General features: G+C 43.2%; 2 protein-coding genes across 7 annotated transcripts in view; one reads left to right on the forward strand and one right to left on the reverse strand.

The window, feature by feature from the left end:
• Nucleotides 1–8,260, reverse strand: part of LOC149865599 (dol-P-Glc:Glc(2)Man(9)GlcNAc(2)-PP-Dol alpha-1,2-glucosyltransferase-like) — a 191,544-nt gene extending 183,284 nt beyond the window's left edge. For 2 of the 6 annotated variants that reach the window (XR_016441735.1, XM_090042076.1), the window contains exons 1-2: nt 8,071–8,235; nt 6,743–6,940 (exon numbers count right to left, since the gene is read on the reverse strand). Coding sequence is in view for 3 of the 6 variants with exons in the window: in XM_090042076.1 (XP_089898202.1) it covers nt 6,743–6,940; nt 8,071–8,235 (363 nt within the window). In the remaining 3 variants the exon portion in view is untranslated. Of the gene's footprint in view, nt 1–1,420; nt 5,011–6,742; nt 6,941–7,818; nt 7,954–8,070 lie in introns of those variants that run through there. The other 4 variants (XM_090042075.1, XM_090042074.1, XM_090042071.1 and 1 more) reach the window with 4 other exon arrangements.
• On the forward strand, nt 8,234–17,526 carry TPRKB (TP53RK binding protein). Its single transcript, XM_090042077.1, has 4 exons — nt 8,234–8,434; nt 9,651–9,773; nt 13,863–14,039; nt 16,517–17,526. The coding sequence occupies exons 1-4, from the start codon at nt 8,234–8,236 to the stop codon at nt 16,601–16,603; spliced, it is 588 nt and encodes a 195-aa protein (XP_089898203.1). The 3' UTR covers nt 16,604–17,526.
• Nucleotides 17,527–17,734: the final 208 nt, after the last annotated feature.

Consider the following 17,734-nt stretch of genomic DNA (forward strand, 5'->3'; position numbering starts at 1 on the left):
CAGCCAGGCTGCAGACCCATGCCTGCACAAGTCTGTGGTGGGGTATGTGCCTCCTCACTCCTTGACACATCACCTGTGTCCTCCGCAACCCCCACCATGCGTCTGTGCCCCTCCCTGCCCTACAGACCTACCTGCAGGGAGCTGCTCTCCACCCTGCCTGGCTGCCGCATGCATGGGTGAACACATGCATCTGGTGCCCCCTGCATCTCACTCCCTCAGCCCTAAGCAGCCCCTTGCAAGCTGGAACACTGCCAACCTACAAGGGGAAACCCAAACTTTCTGTGATGTTTTTCTGTGATTGTACACAACCTTTTCAAATAGTCTTGCAACCCACTTTTGGGTTGTGGCCCACAGGTTGAGAAACAGTGCTTTAGTCTAAACTGGTGGTTCTCCGCTTTTCTAAACTCAAGGCACCCTTTCAAAGCTTTTCAAAATTCAATAGCACTCTATTAAAAAACCATAGTAGCTAACACAGTAGGCACTCTATTTAAAAAACAAACATCGTATGAATATTATAACATAAGCATTATAATAACATGTTCTTAATTGATTAATTATATTATATTCACCACACTGCCATTGCTGACATGGCCAGGTGGAACTGTACCATGCACCTCCTCCAGAGCCAGACTGGGCAGTGGATGTGGCAGGAATACATGCACTCTTGCCGCAACCCTTTCTGGTCCAACCCTGCAGAGTCTCTCCTGGAAACAGAGGCATGCAGAGCAAGTGGAACTGCTCCATATTCCTTTTTTTCAGGAGGCACACTGGAGCTGAACTGAAAAGCTAGGGGCTGCAAAAGAAAGCCACACCTATGTGCATTACCTTATGCAGGCAGACACACCACTTCTGCTGCAGCTCTTCCTGGTTCAGCTCCAATATGCCTCCTGAAAACAGGCACACAGGGCAGTTTGACCCCACGGCAACAGCAGTCTAGAGATAAATGCCACTGCCAGCAAGTAGACGTGCCCCACATGCCTCCATATACAGAAGGCACATTGGAGCCAAACTGGGAAAAGCTACAGAAGCAGCCTTACTGCCTGCCTCAGCCTACTTAACACACCTGCTCAACCCAGCCTGCCACCCCACAGCTGTTTGCCCCAACTGATCCAGGATGGCCTGAAGCCTCCAGCAGGGCCTAACCCTCCATCCATTCCCTATCACACAGACACTGGCCAGGCCCAGCTGGCCCTCCACTTCCTGCATATATCCCTGCACAGCAACAGACTCATTACAAGAGAATTTATCAATATTTTTTAAATTTCCCATGAATTCTTAACATCAGGGATCCTGGTTTTCTCGGTTTAAAAAAACCCGCGAATTCTGATTAAAAGGCATGCAAATCACAAATTCTCTGGTTTTAAAAACCCAAAACGCACATTTTTCCATGATTAAAATGAAACACCACTATACATAGAGGTATCAGTTGAACACAATATTTTATTGATATATTTACAATCGTAAAGCAATTTCAAAGCCTACCACTGCCTCAATCCCTATAATAAAATAACTTCTAAATACCTGTACATTTTGGTGTCTGATTTTGGAATTTTTATCATCAAAAATCAAGAGCTCCCCCTGCCCCTTCACTCACCTTGATACGGGTCCAGCTGTGGCTGTTCCCCACGTGCCCTCCTTGGAAGTGCGCACAGTGATGAGGAACTGCTCTCCCTCCCCATACAAGCCATCTGCAACCCTGTCCTGCTCCCTGTGTGGGACCTGAGATCACAGATTCCAGCGCCAGGTCCCAAGCCCTGTGCACCACTCCAGCTTGGCAGCTGCCTCAGCCCCAACCCCACCCAGCTCCTCCCCTCCCTCTGGGAGCCTCAATTCCTCCTGCCCCCCCCCCCAAGCAGATTTAAATGCAGGGAGCTGCTCTCCAGGCTGCCTGGTGGACATGTACATGTGTACATGCGCACATGCACATGGTACCTCCTGCTGATCACCCTTCTCCCACTCTCCTCAGCCCCTTGGCAGGCTGGAACTCTGCCAGGCTGCAAGCAGAAACCCACCATTTCCCACACTTTTCTCCTTAAAATGAGAAAGGTCTGGGTTTTATCACATTTTTCCATGGTGAACTGAAAACCTGGATCCTTGCTTCAGCAAATGATGGACCTATCTTGTCAATACAGATATGAAGAAGTTAAACCAATCAGCTAGGCTAAGTATAGGCAGTCAAAAAGCCTGAGGCTGAATTGATTTACTCTTCAAAGTTTAGTCTAAGCTATGGAGATCGAACCAACAGGCAAGTGAACTGATGTTCACCTTTGATTCCAGAAATGCAGCCACATGCCTGCAGTGGCCCAGGCCAGAAGATACTAAAGCACACCTCCCTACTCAACTGGAGCAGACAGCTTGAGCCAAGACTAACACACCCACCTTGCAAGAGGTGGTTTTGCAGGGGAGGTACAAAGCATCCTGGGGGACTGTGAGTTAACTTAAAGCTGGAGGGGACCTGAGACAGAAATTCAGTTTAACCTAAATCAGTTAAGTCTGATACTGCGTCCATCCAGGTTTATCTTAAACCAGTTTTGGCCATTTTGAGTGCAGTTTATACACAGTGGACTTCTGTTCTGTTACACATTTGAACCGGTTTCCAATCACTTATACTAGTTTGTGTGTAATTTCTGTCCCCAAGTCCTAGCGGTGCTCCTCTCTTCTTTACCTCTTGCTTTGGCAGAACCTCTTTCCAATTACCACAGGGCAGCTGCACAGGAACAGGAAGTGATTAGGCAACAAGGGCTCAACCCGATCCCACACTCCTTTGCCATTCTCTGCGGCTTGCTCTCCAACTCCACTTTCTGCTTGATCTCTTGGATTCCTGACCAGCCTTGCTGACTCCTCCTGACCCTGGGTGACACCTCAATCCCCAAGTGTTCCCAGGCCTGACTGCACATGATCTGGCATGACAGTAGATGTGAGTTTCTCCTGCAGTCACTTCTTATTTAAGCTCTAGTAAGTCTCTGAAAACAGGTGTGCGGAAACCACAGTAGAAGTGGTACTGACATCACAGAACCCTGGCTGATTCTTCATAGATCTCATAGACATTAGGGCTGGAAGGGACCTCACAAAATCATCGGGTCCAGCCTCCTGCCCAAAGAGCAGGCAGTCAGCAGGTGTCAAACAAGACACCCAACAAGATAGGCATCCAAGAGTTTCTTAAAGGAATCCAGAGTAGGTGCCTGCACCACCTCTGTGGGGAATTAATCCTGGGGACTCGGACAGTAAAAAAGTTTTTGTTGCAGCACCCCAATTGAGAACTACTGGTCTAGGCAATAAAGAACCCTGCAACTTGTATACAAGATTAGGTAAGGTTATTGTAATGGCTTTTCCTAGTGCAGGTTTCTTCCCCATTTATCCGCTCTCCTTTGAAGCCTCAATATGCTTACAGTATGCGTTCCACTACCCAAACCCTTCTGGATTAACATGCATTACACAGGTGCCTACAGCAGATTCAATGACCCAGGTGTTCCCTTCCACTCCTGTGGTCATAAGAATTTTATCTCTACCTCAATATTTTCCAAGTACTGTTGTGCATTACCTTTTTGCTTGCGGTTAGGAGCAGACCCTTTTTGCTTTGGCAACTCCTTGGAAGGGTGAGTTGTATACATATTTACTAAAAAATAACAGTATTAAAATGACATATGCCTGTAAACATCTCTCTCATTTCACAGTATTTGTAGAATATTTGGTTTTACCTTTGAATTTTTCCTGATGTTGTTTTTATTTATCCCAGAACTTCTTAAATTTGGTTAATACCTGATCATATTAAGAACAGATCCAATCTCACATAGAGTTGCAAGAATTTAAGCATCCAACACATTACACTTCCTCCACCCGTGAAGGGGGAAAATAATCACAGAGAAACGCACTTAATTTCAGGGCCTATTAACCCTATTCATTGCAGAAAAGGCATAGAATTTGTTCTTTCTAGGAATACAAAGATATACAAAATCACCACATAAACCTCTGGATTTCTTCACTATTTGGCCATTGGAATGTTTTGTTCAAGAAGAGATGTAAAGTTACTGCATTAACAATGACATATAAAGTAAACTCAAGAAGCTGCCCAGAAAGAGGTGGAAAAGGAATATTTAGCCTATATATTAAAAATGGCAAAATGAAGTAACGAAATTCCAACAGCTTCTGAGGAACTGTGACAGCAAACAAACATACAAAAAATACTAAGTTCCAGAAAATGGATTTTGATTTTAGTGAATCAGTAAAACTCCACCCAGCAAATATGTAGACTGGAACTAATACGTATTTCACAAATTCATGTCTTTGAAAAATTTTTCTCCATATATAGAATGTGTAATGCCTGTTATCTGCAAGCAGATACTTATGAACATAGGTAAATTTCCATACCAGGAATAAAGAAATGGCAATTAGTATGCCATAGTGCCTTGGGTGCTTTCTTAATGACTGAAGGAAATTTCTAATTTTACAAGGAGTTATTAAGTAAGGAAAGGAAAAAAAGAGGGTAAAGGAGAAAAAGTAGAACAGCTGAGGGAAATGCAAGCAGGCTTCATGGTTACTCCTGTCTCCAACAACTATTCCTCCATTGATGACCACAAAAGTAAAAAATGCACTTACTGAAAGGATATATGGCCAAATCAAAACTACAAGTGCAACAAGATTTTTAAAGGACATTATGTACTTAATAAGGAACTGTAGTATTCTGATTATTTCTGAAAATGATTCTTTCGTAGATGAAAACTTTTCTTCTTTCTTTTTCATCAATTCAGTCTTCCATGCTTCATTTATCCTTTCTGCAACAACACTTCCCCCACAGAAAATAGTCCACACAATATTTGTCTGACGAAACATAAAGCCACAAAACCCAAGCAGGGCTGAAGTTTTATGGTTACCATAAAGGCACATCAAATATGAAAAAAGAGTAAAAAAGGTTGATCCTGTGTCTGTATAATAAAGGAATGTAAAAAAATAAAGGGTAGGAAATACTGCAAGAGTTAATGTAGATAATATTCTCTGGAAACCAGACACAGCCTAGAGAAGGGAGGGGAAAACAGAATTAGTAGTATTACTTCTACTGAAGAACAAAACATGCCAGTAGTTAAAGATTCTATACTTTAGAGTTCTAGTACCATAAAATAACATTTTTTGTGCTCTTGGATTCCACTTCTTATTGTAACAGCCATACCTTGCATTCTGCTATGTTAATACAGAGTACAAAACAATGAAATAAGCGAAGGATCAGAAGATTGCACGCTATTTGTGCTGAATTAAAAGTGAACTGCATAGAAAACAAAATGACACTAACATATCATCAATAATATTTCAGGTCTGTATATGATGAATATTGTGATTCTGCTGCTGAAAATATTGAAAAAATGCAGAGTGGTTCCCTTGGATTCACTATGTATATGTGAGTGGTCCCGCTGAATTCACTATGTGTTCACTATACACATACAGGCACATTGTATACTCAATAGGACACTCAAATATCTAAGCATTTTCACAGTGGAACCACAAAAGCTGCCACCATCCAGGCTCAGGGGACAGCACTCAATTATTAAAAAACAAAACAAAACAAAAAAACACATAATTTTCAATTGTTTGAGGGGATAAAAAAAACTCAAAAAACATGTGCTCTACCGGAAGCAGCAGTGCGCGACTTTGACCCAGCTCTGCAGCGTCTATAGAAATCGGGTGCTTCAGCTGGTTTTTTGGCACTTTTAGCTAAAGCCAATTCAATCAGCTATTAGTTAAAAGCTCCCAAAAAGCCCCACTAAAGAGCCCACTCTACAGACATTGGGAAAGCTGGGTGCAACTAACACGCTGCCTCTTCTGGGCATGTGCTGGGCTTGGTGCAGAAGCATACTGCGTTTAAAGTGCCATTTTGGGGGGGGTTTCCACATCTGCAAGCAGTCTGAATTCATATCCTCTAATTTCAGCTCCCTCTCACACCCCAGAATGCATCAGTCCACAAGAGAACAGTTAATATAGCCTCCACTGAACCTGAACCATAAAGGGTTAGTTTAATTTCTGATCTGTGATATAGTTTCCTTTAGATATCTTTCCAGAAACATCTGCTCAGCTGCAAGTTATGAGTTTTATGCGGGCCTGTCCCATGCGATTCAGACTAGATGGTCCTTTCACATTATAAAATCTATGACTATTAACTTTGTGCACATAAGTAGTCCCCTTAACACAGTGGTTCTCACCCATCTCAGATTCAAGACACCCGATGGAAAATGCTAGCTCTTAGCTTTCCCTCATTTCTTTGACTACAGAAAAATAATAAAGCAATGCTTCCACTGCAAAGACCTCATAAAGACCATGGCACTCAGAACGTTTTTGATGCTCTAGATTCCTATTTGAAATCTGTGGGTATATGTTGTGAATTGTGTGTAGGTATGCGCATACCTAAGAGTACCATTATTGTGCACCACTGTAGAAGGACACTGCGGTACCCTAACTGAGAATCACTGAATTAATTTCAGTGGCACTATCCGTGTGTATAAAGTTAAACACAAATGCCAATCTTTTCAGGAACAAGCTTTAAGGAAAGCAGAAAAATCTGCGTTTAAAGAAAAAGACATGGATCATCACAGCAATGTCAACTGGCAGTATGATTCAAGTATCTGTATCTAGATAAAGCTGAAGATAACTCAAACTCCTTACAACATAAACTAAGGGCCTAGGCTATTTTTAAAACTTGCCTGCATTATTGTACATAACTTCCCTAGCTCAAGTGTGTAAAGGATTTAGACTGTACCTTGTTTTTCTGATGGATCTTGCCCAAAAGCAAATACAGCAAGTAGAAGTTGCCAACACTGAAAAGGAGGTTAATAAACCTGAGCATTCCCGTTGAGCACACTACGCTTCCAGACCATCCAAAGAGCCATGCTGCAGGCTTCACTATTCCAACAGACACCAGGTATAAGCCAGGTAATGTAGTGATCATAGGGTCCCACTTCAAAATGAAAAAAGATACAGGGGTTAAAGGAGTTGGAAAGCATGAAACCGCACCAGATATAAACAAGAAAAGCTTAAGAAACCTAAAAGTCTCTGGTTTCATTGAGACGCATATAGAAAATCATTTGCTCCAAACAAGCTTTATACATCATAAACCACCCTACTTGCACACAAGGTATACGTTCCCACTGCATTGGCCACACACTTAAATGTGTTGCTCGCATGAACATACATACAGGTATAGCACATATATATAAGCCAGTGTTTCCCAACCAGTGTGCTGTGGCACAGAAGTGTAACATCAGAAATGAACAGGTGTGCAGCAGAAATCTGCCATGGCACTGAGCTACAATAGGTAGGAGGATGGGGAATGCCTTAACAGGTGTGCTGCAGAAAATTTTTATTAATGTAAAGTGTGCCCTTGGGCTGATAAAAGGTTGGGAAACACTCATATAAGCACATGTAACATGCACACATAGTGCATGCACACACACACAAATATGTATAGTGTACATGCACAAATAATGCCCACATATACTGTGTGTGCATATACAGTGCCTATATATATATTAGTGCACACACATATATGTAGAGCACAGGGGATGGGGGTGTGTATATATAGTGCACACTTGCATATGTCGTGCACAGGGATGTGTGTGTGTAGGTAGATATATACACACGTATATGTAGTTCACGAGGGGTGGAGATGGATATACAGAGAGAGATAGTGTACACGTATATGTAGTATATAGTGCATACATACGTATACGTAGTTCACAGGAGGGGTGTAGATAGACAGACAGACAGATAGAGTGCACACAGGTATACGTAGTGCACAGGTGTGTGTGCCCACATATAGCATGCTCAAAAACTTACCAAATACAGGTGTGGTGTGCACACACACACACCAAGCATGCACACGTAGTGCACCCACACAGTACACACACGCACAGTACGTGTACGCGCACACGCCCGCCCGCGCTGTACACACGTAGCGCCCACGCTCGCGCTGTACCGACACAGCGCCCGCGTCCCACCCCCGGGGCAGGCGGCGGCGGCGGCGGCGGCGGCAGGGCCGAGGGGCCGGGCCGGGCCGGGCCGGGCCGGGCCGTGCGGGGCTGGGCGCACCTGGCGGAAGCGCGCGGCGCAGTAGGCCTGGGCCTGGGGGACGTGAAAGACCTCGTCTATGTAGGGCTCGCGCTGCTGTCGGTTGATCGCGGCGAAGAGCAGACACGAGAGCAGCAGGGCTCCACTCAGCGCAGCCCACAGGCCGAAGCGCTCGGCCCGCTCCATGGCGGCGGGGCGGGGCGGGGGCGGATCCGTTTCCCCGGACTGGGCCGGGCCCGCGATGGCGGCGCACCGGCAGGAGCTGGAGCTGTTTCCCGGCTGCGGCGTGGCCCTGGCCCTGTTCCGACACGTCCGCAACGCGGCGGCGCTCCGGGGCGCGGCCCTGCAGGGCTCGGTGGCGGCCGCGCTGCTCAGCCCGGCCCTGGTGAGCGCCCGCACCCCCCGCCCGGCCGCACTGCCGAGCCGCCGGCGCCAGGCCCTGCCCCTTTCCCGCCGCCGGGCCGGGCCGGGCCGGGCGGCCTCGCTCCCCTCTGCGCACAGCCGGGTCCGGCCCAGGAGGGACCATCCAGGCCCTGGGCAAAAGGATGAAGCAGCGCTGCGCGGCACTGTTGCGGGGGGCGGCTGTCAGCTCGGCCTGGCTGTGTCGGCCGGCCTGGTGCCACAGGCGTAGCCCCCCGGCCTTCCTTCGTCAGGGCTTTGCGCCAGCACGGCAGTCCGCCTGCCTGGAGTAGGCCGTAAACCTTTTGACATTGATCCGTGCTGTGGCCAGCAGCATCTTGAATGAGTCACGTTTTTAAAAGCGGTCATTTTCAACGGTTTTCATGTCCATCTCATGTCTGGGCCGTTTGCTCTTATCTCAGTCCGTAAATATTGTGAACATCTGACCTGACCTTTTGGCTCATTTTATGGGAGGGAGATATGAGTTCATGAAACAACCATGCAGCTCTGCTGCTGGATTAACTTCTTTTACATTGTTTGCTATGGAAGCATTTACTCCATCCTTATTTCAGCTATTTTCTCACTTGGGGGCACATCTACACATTCAGTTAATGCAACTCTAGCTTGGGCAAAATGCGACTCATGAGCTGGATGCGGCCTGCCAGGCCATTCTATCCAGCCTGAGGGAACCTTTAACAAATTTAGAAAATTAATATTTATCTGCCCTGTCTGCCTATTATGTGGCCCTCAGTGGCTTGCCAAAACTCAGTAAGCGGCCCTCCGCCCAAAATAATTGCCCATCCCTGCTCTAGCTCAATTTGAGCTGGAGTAAACTAATCCTGACATCACAGTCTAGACATGTGTTTAAGTGTAGTAATTTACTGCGCTGCCAGATACCACTTGTATCTGGTGGGACTTTCCAGCAGCACAATCAGTCTACTGCACCCTAATTGCCACGCCCATGTAGATGGTGATGCTTTGCCGTGCAACATACTAGTCTGTACAATAAAGCGTCTCTTGTAGACATGCTCACTGAGTCATACCATTGACCTAAGTGGGACAATGTGTTGTCCATTCAGAATAAGGCTTTCAGAATTTAGCGGAGGTAGGAGATCAAGAAGTAATGAAGAAAAAAAAAGTGTTTCTACCCAATTCAAAATGGTAATGTTTTAATAATTTTTTTCTGCTGTTCTGTTCCACAGATTGTTGATCCATTTCAGATACTTGTAGCAGCAAACAAAGCAGTTCACCTCCACAGGATTGGTAAAATGAAGACCAGAAGTCTTTATGCAGAAATTATTTTCAACCTCTCCCCAAACAACAATGTAAGACTTTGCTGAGTAAATACATCTATCACTGGGTGCCAGAACCCACAGGGACTAATTGCCTTTCTTTCAGGCACCTGGATTCCAAGTGAAACTCCATGGCCTGTGTTGGGTAACTAAGTTCTCTACGAATTGTGAACTGCGCCAGTGGTGCTCAACCTCCAGCTCACAAAGCCATGCCATCTGGCCTGTGGGGCTTCCGCAGGTTCTGGAAATTTGGTGGTGGGGGAGCAACGTTAATTGCTTCCAGAGCCACCATAATTAACACTGCCACCGATCCCCTACCACCATGCTTCCAGACCCATGAGGAGCCCTGCAGCCCACATGACATGGCCTAATATCCCAGATTGCACCAGTGGATGGTTGTTCTGCAGCTGGATCCAACAAATGGATTCAGACTGGCGTGCAGGGTCACTCCACAGCCAAATCATCCCTGCAGATGTAGCTGGCATGCTGACCTCACATTCCATCCCCACACTGGATTTGAATCATAAACTGGGCAGGATCCAGTCTGCAGGGCCAGAGAGATTGAGCACCACCATTCTCTACAATGATTTAAGAGGGTTTGAAGTCTGGCAATGGAATTCAAAAAATCCATATTGAACCTGGATTTCTTACTTTCTGCATAAGTATTCATAGTACTGGGCTGTTACATAAAAGGCGGCCATCTCTTTTTATTGCCATGTTTTTAAATTCAAGTGGCAGTGGCTGCTGTGTTTTGTGGTGTCTCTATGTGTTAGCTAAACAGGTTTACCAGATTGGGCCTGCTGGAAGATTTATGCAAATGAACACCTCGTTTGTAGATCCTAAATCATTGGTTCTCAATCTTTTTGGACTCAAGGCACCCCTCCATAACTCCGTTTCAAAACTAATATATATTACAGTGCTTACTACTTTGCAGAGGAGGTAGGCAATTGGGGTGGGGGGTCAGCTAGGCAAGGAAACACCTGAGTGTGTGCTTATCTGCTTTCCTCCTCACACCTTAGGCATCCTTCAAAAGGTGCTGCCATGGTCCCTTGTTGAGAATCACTGTCTTAAATGGACTTAAAGAGTGAGATAAATACTGAGCTGTTGAGCAGCAATGTGGCACAAGGCCAGTTTAGCAGAACTCTTGGTGTGTACAGAGCTTTAATGGTAAAAACTTGGGTGTCTTTGGTGTTTTTACCACCTAAGAGGTTATGTGGGAGCTTTATGGATCTAACTTCTGGAATTTGGTACTTGAATTCCACCTGCATCTTACTTAAGATGCCTAAGTACTTGTGTGCGCCTGGACCCCAGCACCCCAGTAAGGCAATTAAAATAGTAAAGCTTCTTTGGTCACATTTCAGTGCATGCTTACCTTCCAGTGCTGTGCTGTCTTCTCTATTGCATCCATGATAATTAGGAATGTTGATTCTCCAGATTTTCTTTTTATGAAGTCAAATTCTATAATAATTTTTCTTTAGAAAAACTAAAAACAAAGTTGAAAATTGTAGAATACTTTTCTAGCTTATATTTATTCATTTGTTACACTTGTAAGAGTATTAAACTACTGAGACGTTTCATCATCCAAGGAAACTACTGTCAGTGTTTGAAATTAACTTGAGCCCTTAATGTTAATAATAAGACTCATAAACTCTTAAGAAAAAGTGAAAAGCCTCTGTTTTGGTTTGTTCTGATGTTGGGAACATGATTTACCAAAGTAAATTCAAATTTAATAAGCAGTTAGCCATAACACGACAAAACAGCTAGAAGTTTTAAAAACCATCATAATACAAAAAGTAGATTTTTGTCTCTTCCTTTATTTTGCATCCTTGGAACACACTTTATCCTTGTATAGTGCAAGGATAGCATTCTACAAAAATAAAACAAATTGATTCACGTAGGCTGTAGGAAAAGAATATGGAATTCTTTTCTTGCAAACTTTGCAAATGCAAAAATTGTCCAAATAACTGAAGCATCATTGGGTAACAAATACCCTAATTTTAGGCCCAAATGAACAAGAGACTTCTTAGCACAGATTGGAAAGTGTAATCTTATTTCTTGGCTGAAAAGCTAAAAACGTAAACCAAAAGTTTACCTGGCCAGCCCCACTGGTCTAAATCAGGTTGGTGGCCTACAGACTGTAGGCCAGATCAGACCAGCCAAACAGCTGCATCCAGCCAATGGAGCTAGGGCATTGGCAGGAATTTGCCAGCAGGAGATACTGGTGGCACTGCGGGCCAGGGCTGGTGGGGGTAAAGGACAGGCAAGCTGTGGCAGCCTACTTCAGGTCTGGCTCTTCCTAAAGATCCTAAAAGTTCTAAATCATTGGTACTCAGCCTTTCTGCCCTTTGGACCAGGTAACTAGTACCAGGTCAGTCCATGGGCTGGATCCAGTCTGGATCAGAGTGTAGTGCTGACTCAGGCATGGCCCAATCCATCTGCATGGGGTGGGCCTGGGTGGGACATATTTTCTCTGTGCAGAGCTGGTCTGGACCAGGGCCCAATCCAACCAGTCAGGCCAGATCTGGAGCTTGGAAATTTGGAAGAGGAGGAGCAGCAGTAGTGTTATTTTCCGCTACTCCCCACTGGCAAAAGATTGTGCCTCTCAATGCCAGAGTACCTCCCTTCAAGCCACACCTACATGCTTTGAAACTGGGGAGTTGTGATGGTTTGTCTTTGCTTATTATTCAGAATTTTCCAATATTTTGTGAATCTATGGATAACCTCAAAATAAGGGAGCCAGAGTTATATTTGTTATGCTAATGCCTACCATTTGTAGTTGTCTAAAAACAGCTTTAATTCTCAGCTTTATTAGAATTTTCAAAAGCTAAGGAATGCAGATAGCCAAGGGACTTGCAGAAATCAGGGAAACTATAAGCTTATTAATCTGTTCCTCAAGTCATAACTTTGATAGCTAATGTGAATTCATATTTTGAATGTATTGATGGAGCCTTTGGCTTAGGAAAAAGCAATCGCCTATTTCTGCCCTGAGGGACAGGAATATAATTACAGTTAAGTATCTTCTGCAACAATTCTATGCTACTTCTAAAGGCGTAAGACCTTTCCAGCCCCAGATTTTTATATGGTATAGTCTGGGAACCCAGGCTTAAGCTCTAAACACTGGGCACGTCTACAAGTGCATTAGCATGCTTGAGTTAATGCTCATTAAATCTAGTATCTCTGGGTGCCTGTACAGGAGCCAGGAGGCTGTTCTGTAATTATAGCACATTGGACCTGACTTGATTAATTGTAATTAGCATGCTTCAGTCAGCCTCTGTATCTCATGTCCCTGAGTTTCAGAGTGCTCATTGGATGAGCTTTAGATAAAGTGCCCCTGCTGCCATTTTGAAGCACAGGGATGTTGATGCATGAGACACTCCGGGCACTTTAATTAGATTAGCTCTCGGAGTTGCTCTAATTAAAGCAACCTTCCCCACCCCCCAAGCACCAGTAAAAATGCCCTCCTTTGTGATGTACAGCACTAGGAAAACGAGCATTAGCCTGTCTTAATGCATGCTAGCTAAAAAACATGGTTTTTAAGTAATGTTTAATGTGCATTTAAGTAATGTGTAATGTTTGTTTTAACGTGCATTAATGAAAGCACATGTTTTTAGTGATGTTTTAATGTGCATTAAAGCACAGGTATAGACGTACATGCTCTATGAGGAGTTAAACAATTATTCTCAGCATGGAAGCAAAAAAAATAATTTCACAAGGTACAACCATTAGCCTCCTGCATTTATCCAATTCACTATGACTGCAGAACATGTATGTATAAAACAAAAACACAGAAAAACAAAGCACTTGACCTATTCAAAACAGTAGCCATGTAACAGTACTCTTTAGCAAAAGTAATACTTCAGATTTTTGGTCATATATACCTGCCCAGAGAACTATGCTAAAATCCTTGGGACTCAGAGGGCTTAGGAAGAAAAAAACTGGCTTTCCAGGTTAACAAATCACGGCATTGTCTGCTCCTGTAAATGTGTACTGTTCCATGGATGTGTAACTGGATCAGTTTTTGCAACTGGAGAATTTGGTCCAGTGACTGAAAATATTATATTGGTTATTTGCTTCCATACTACCTGAAAATGGCTGATAAAATGTGTGTGTTTTTCTTCTTAGATTTCAGATGCACTGAAAAAATTTGGTATTTCAGACAGTGACACTGAAGTACTCATTGTTGTGATTGAAGACAAAGAAAAATCTGTAAATCTGGAAGATATTATATCTCAGGTAGAAGGCGAGCAGGTTTCTTTAGCTGAACTCACCAAAATAACAGATATAGCAAAAGTTAAAAAGGTTTGTAAAGTCCCTTTGTTAGGAATACAGTAAAGATGGTTGTGGGAGAAACACATTTTATTTTATGATTAAATTCATATTGACTTCTACAGATTCCCATATCTGTGGGGTTAATAAATCTGACTTTTTAAACATTTGTTTGTATCACTATAATTGTAAATATTATGTAAATTGACTATTTGTATGTTTCTTCTAGTGTGTTCTACTAAGGGAATAGCATTTTTCAACAAATGTGTATCTTGTAGCATTCCTAATTCTCACTGGCTTTAGCGGGAGTTTTGGATCCAGAGTAGAATGCTGGCATACCATCTGCAATAATGATAGCATACCATGCCTCCTGTTTTCTCTAGAGAAAACATGGAATTCAGAATAATACCCCAATTCTGCAAAGATTTACACCATTTTTAACCTTAAATACATGACTAATCCCCATGAGAGTTCTAAAATAGGAATGTTGAACTGGCAGGCTACTGCTAACTGCCTTAGAAATAGGGTGCAATAATATATTGCAAGTTTTTATTGCTTTATTTCAAGTGTGTTGTAGAGTACTAGACACAAAGATAGGGACTTGGGTAAATAATAAAATAGTTATTCAGTAGCCAGGAACCTTTATCTTATAATAAGCCTATTTAAAATAATAGCTGCAAACCTATTTTTTTGGGACCTACCTAAATTATGGCAGAAGTGTGCTGCACGGTGGCTCCTTGCTCTTTTCTCTGCACACATAACACATGCTGCCCCTACCACTTATCAGCAGAGGAGCCCTGGGGCTGGGAGGCAAGAACCGTGGTTTTAAATATGCTGCAGTTTTTGCCTCCTGCCACTGATTGGCCAAGGGGCCCTGGCAGCCCAGCTGCTTGTTGCTGAGATCAGCTGGGAGACAAAAACTGGGGCATATTTAAAACCACAGTTTTTGCCTCCTAGCCAGTGTGCAACAGGACCACCAGGGCCCCTCAGCCAATGGGGAGCGGGGGGAGAAGGGGCACAGCAAAAAGAGCAAAATTAAAGGAGCTGCTGTGCAGCACACTTTCAGCATGATTTCTGTAGGTCTCTCCCTATTTTCATGTTTAAGTGCAATTAGCAAAGGATTTTACAAAGCCAAGATTTTGCCTGTTTTATTATGACTTGTAAAGAAGGCCTAGGTGTTCATAAAGTCTTTTTTTTAATCCCCCCTCCTTTTTAATTAATTAATTAACTTTTTAAAACCATAGTAATAAGAATGCCAAATCTATCTTCTCTGCTGTTGGCAGAGAGCTCTTTATAAGTCTCTTTAGGCCTGGACACATGACACATACACTGGTGTAATTTATGTTGGTTTTATTCACTGATATAAACTATATCCTGAGCAGACAGAAGACCTAACTGGAGATAGGTGTGTCCAGTAGCTACTAAAGGCACTGTTCCAGTGACCTGCCACCAGGTGGCATGGGAGCAGTTAACAGTCTATTTGCCTTGTGCAATCTGTTATCCTGGGACAGGGATGGACGTGACACTTATACCAGTGTAGTTTTACCCCAGTTTTTCCCAGGTGATCCTGCACAGGATTCAAGACTGGTGATGCTGGTGTAGGGCCGTGCAATGACTGTCTGCTGCAGTTTTATTTTTTCGCAGGGGTGGCCAGCCTGCAGCAGGTGTGTCACAGGTGGTATGGGCAGCCTCTGAGTGTGGTGCACAGCGAAGTGAGGAGAGGTCAGCAGTGGTAGTGAGCAGGGAGCACAGGGCATCATGAGTGACTGGTGCCTACTGAATTGGAGGAGGGGGGGTACCTGCAGAAGCTACCAACCCTGCCAGGGGGCATCAGCCCTACCAACAGCATCGGTGTCAGCTCTCGGGGGGGGGCACTGGCCCCATCACGGGGGCACGTGCACCTCTGTGTATCCCCTACCAGTCGCCTATGTAGGGCATGAAGCAAAAAAAAAGCAGCAGATGGGGCAGGGGAAGGGAATCAGTGGCACTCAGGGAGGGTGTGGGAGTTATTTGTGGCACAGCTGACAAAAAGGTTGGCCCACTGTTATAGTGAAAATCTCTCTTGTGTCCTGGTCCTAAAATGTGCATTGATCGCTATACTACTTAACATTCATGACATATCGCAAGTGGAATCCTTATGCCCTTTAAGTAAATGTGAATTTTGCCAGTGTCAAGATTTCACCCTCAGTCTCCAAAATGTTTAATTAATAGACTAAAATAGAAGTAACCAAAACAAAAATTGCATAGTTTTAAATAATTCAGTGAAAAGTCTGTATCTTCAGAATTCCGCAACTTCTACTCCCTTAATTCTCGTAAAGTCAGCATTTCCTTAGTTTCTCAGTCTCCACTGAGTCTAGCTTGAAGGAGAAAACCTAAATTTGTGATGGGGGGACAAAAATCTGGGAAAAAAATGTAAATAAAATCTAATAGGTTTTTAATCTCCTTAAGTAGGGAGGTATACACATTTTTCTTTGCATAATATTTACAAATTATTTATTTTGTTTCTACAGATATACAAGCTTACTCCACAGGAAGAAAAAATTGGTACATTATTGGATGGTATCATTTGCAGAATGGCAACAAAAGATATTTCATGAATATGTACTAATAAAAATTGCAACCAAATCACACTTTAAGACTACAAAAACACTTATTTGTTATTGTTCTCATTAGTTTTACAATCTGTCAGTACTAAATACTTTGTTCCAATATTTTATTTAATTTGGAAGAGGAGCAATGATATAATGTATGAGGCTGACATAGATATGATTTATACATTGTTAGACTAAACAAAGTCGGATTGCTCACAGTTTGTACTGTTTCCACTTATTTTATTTAAATAATTTTAAATAATTTTTACTGGTAACTTTAACTGGTGATAATCATAGTTTCAAAATCTATAACAGATGGTAAACATTACTTTGTTATAGAGTGCTTTACTATCCTTACATATTTTTTATCCCTCACGACTGCTATGACATGTTTTGCATTGGATATAAAACATGTCGTTGAATGATATAGAGATATTTTGACCTGCTTGGCTCGCAAAGGGGGCTTGACTTGACAACACCAAATGTCACAACACTTGTTAGTTGCCTGGTTCATCACATGTAATCCATAGTCCTGATCCTGATGACCAAAGTTCCCTTTGCCACTTTGAGGAGGAACAGATGGCCCAGAACAGGATTCAGAGCAGTCAGGGCATTGAGGGGGAAGTAATCTATGTTTGCCAATGGTTACCTGTTGGCAGCAGATTTTAAATGAATCAATCTTTTAGACAACTGTTAAAGATATACTTGAAGAGAGAATTTTCTTTTCAGTTGTTAAAAGCAGCAGAAGAAACTGAAAGAATAAAAAGATGGTTTGGGAGGATTATTGCCTTCAAAATGTTGTCTGAAACAAACCTGGAATAGTATGTAGTTAGAAACTAACTGTCTTGTGTTAATTCATGCAGAATTCATACTTTAACTCACAGTATTCTACTTGTTATGTTGCTTTGAAGTAAAAGTTACTTTCTGTTTCCATGTCTTTGTCATCACATTCTTCTACAGTTTTTGCTTAATACCACTGTCTTCTGAATTGCTTTGTTTCTCCCTTCTCTTCCACCATTACTAATATCTCTAAAGATGGTTCTAGCTGAAAAGAAAATGCATGCCTTCAGTCCCCCTAATTGCATGATCCAGTATCCTTTAACTCCCTGGTTTGTCTTTGTTTTAGGCATATTCTTG

The sequence above is a fragment of the Crocodylus siamensis genome, chromosome 4, assembly GCF_052110815.1.
Source record: "Crocodylus siamensis isolate JL-2025a chromosome 4, ASM5211081v1, whole genome shotgun sequence".
Classification (NCBI taxonomy): Eukaryota; Metazoa; Chordata; order Crocodylia; family Crocodylidae; genus Crocodylus; species Crocodylus siamensis.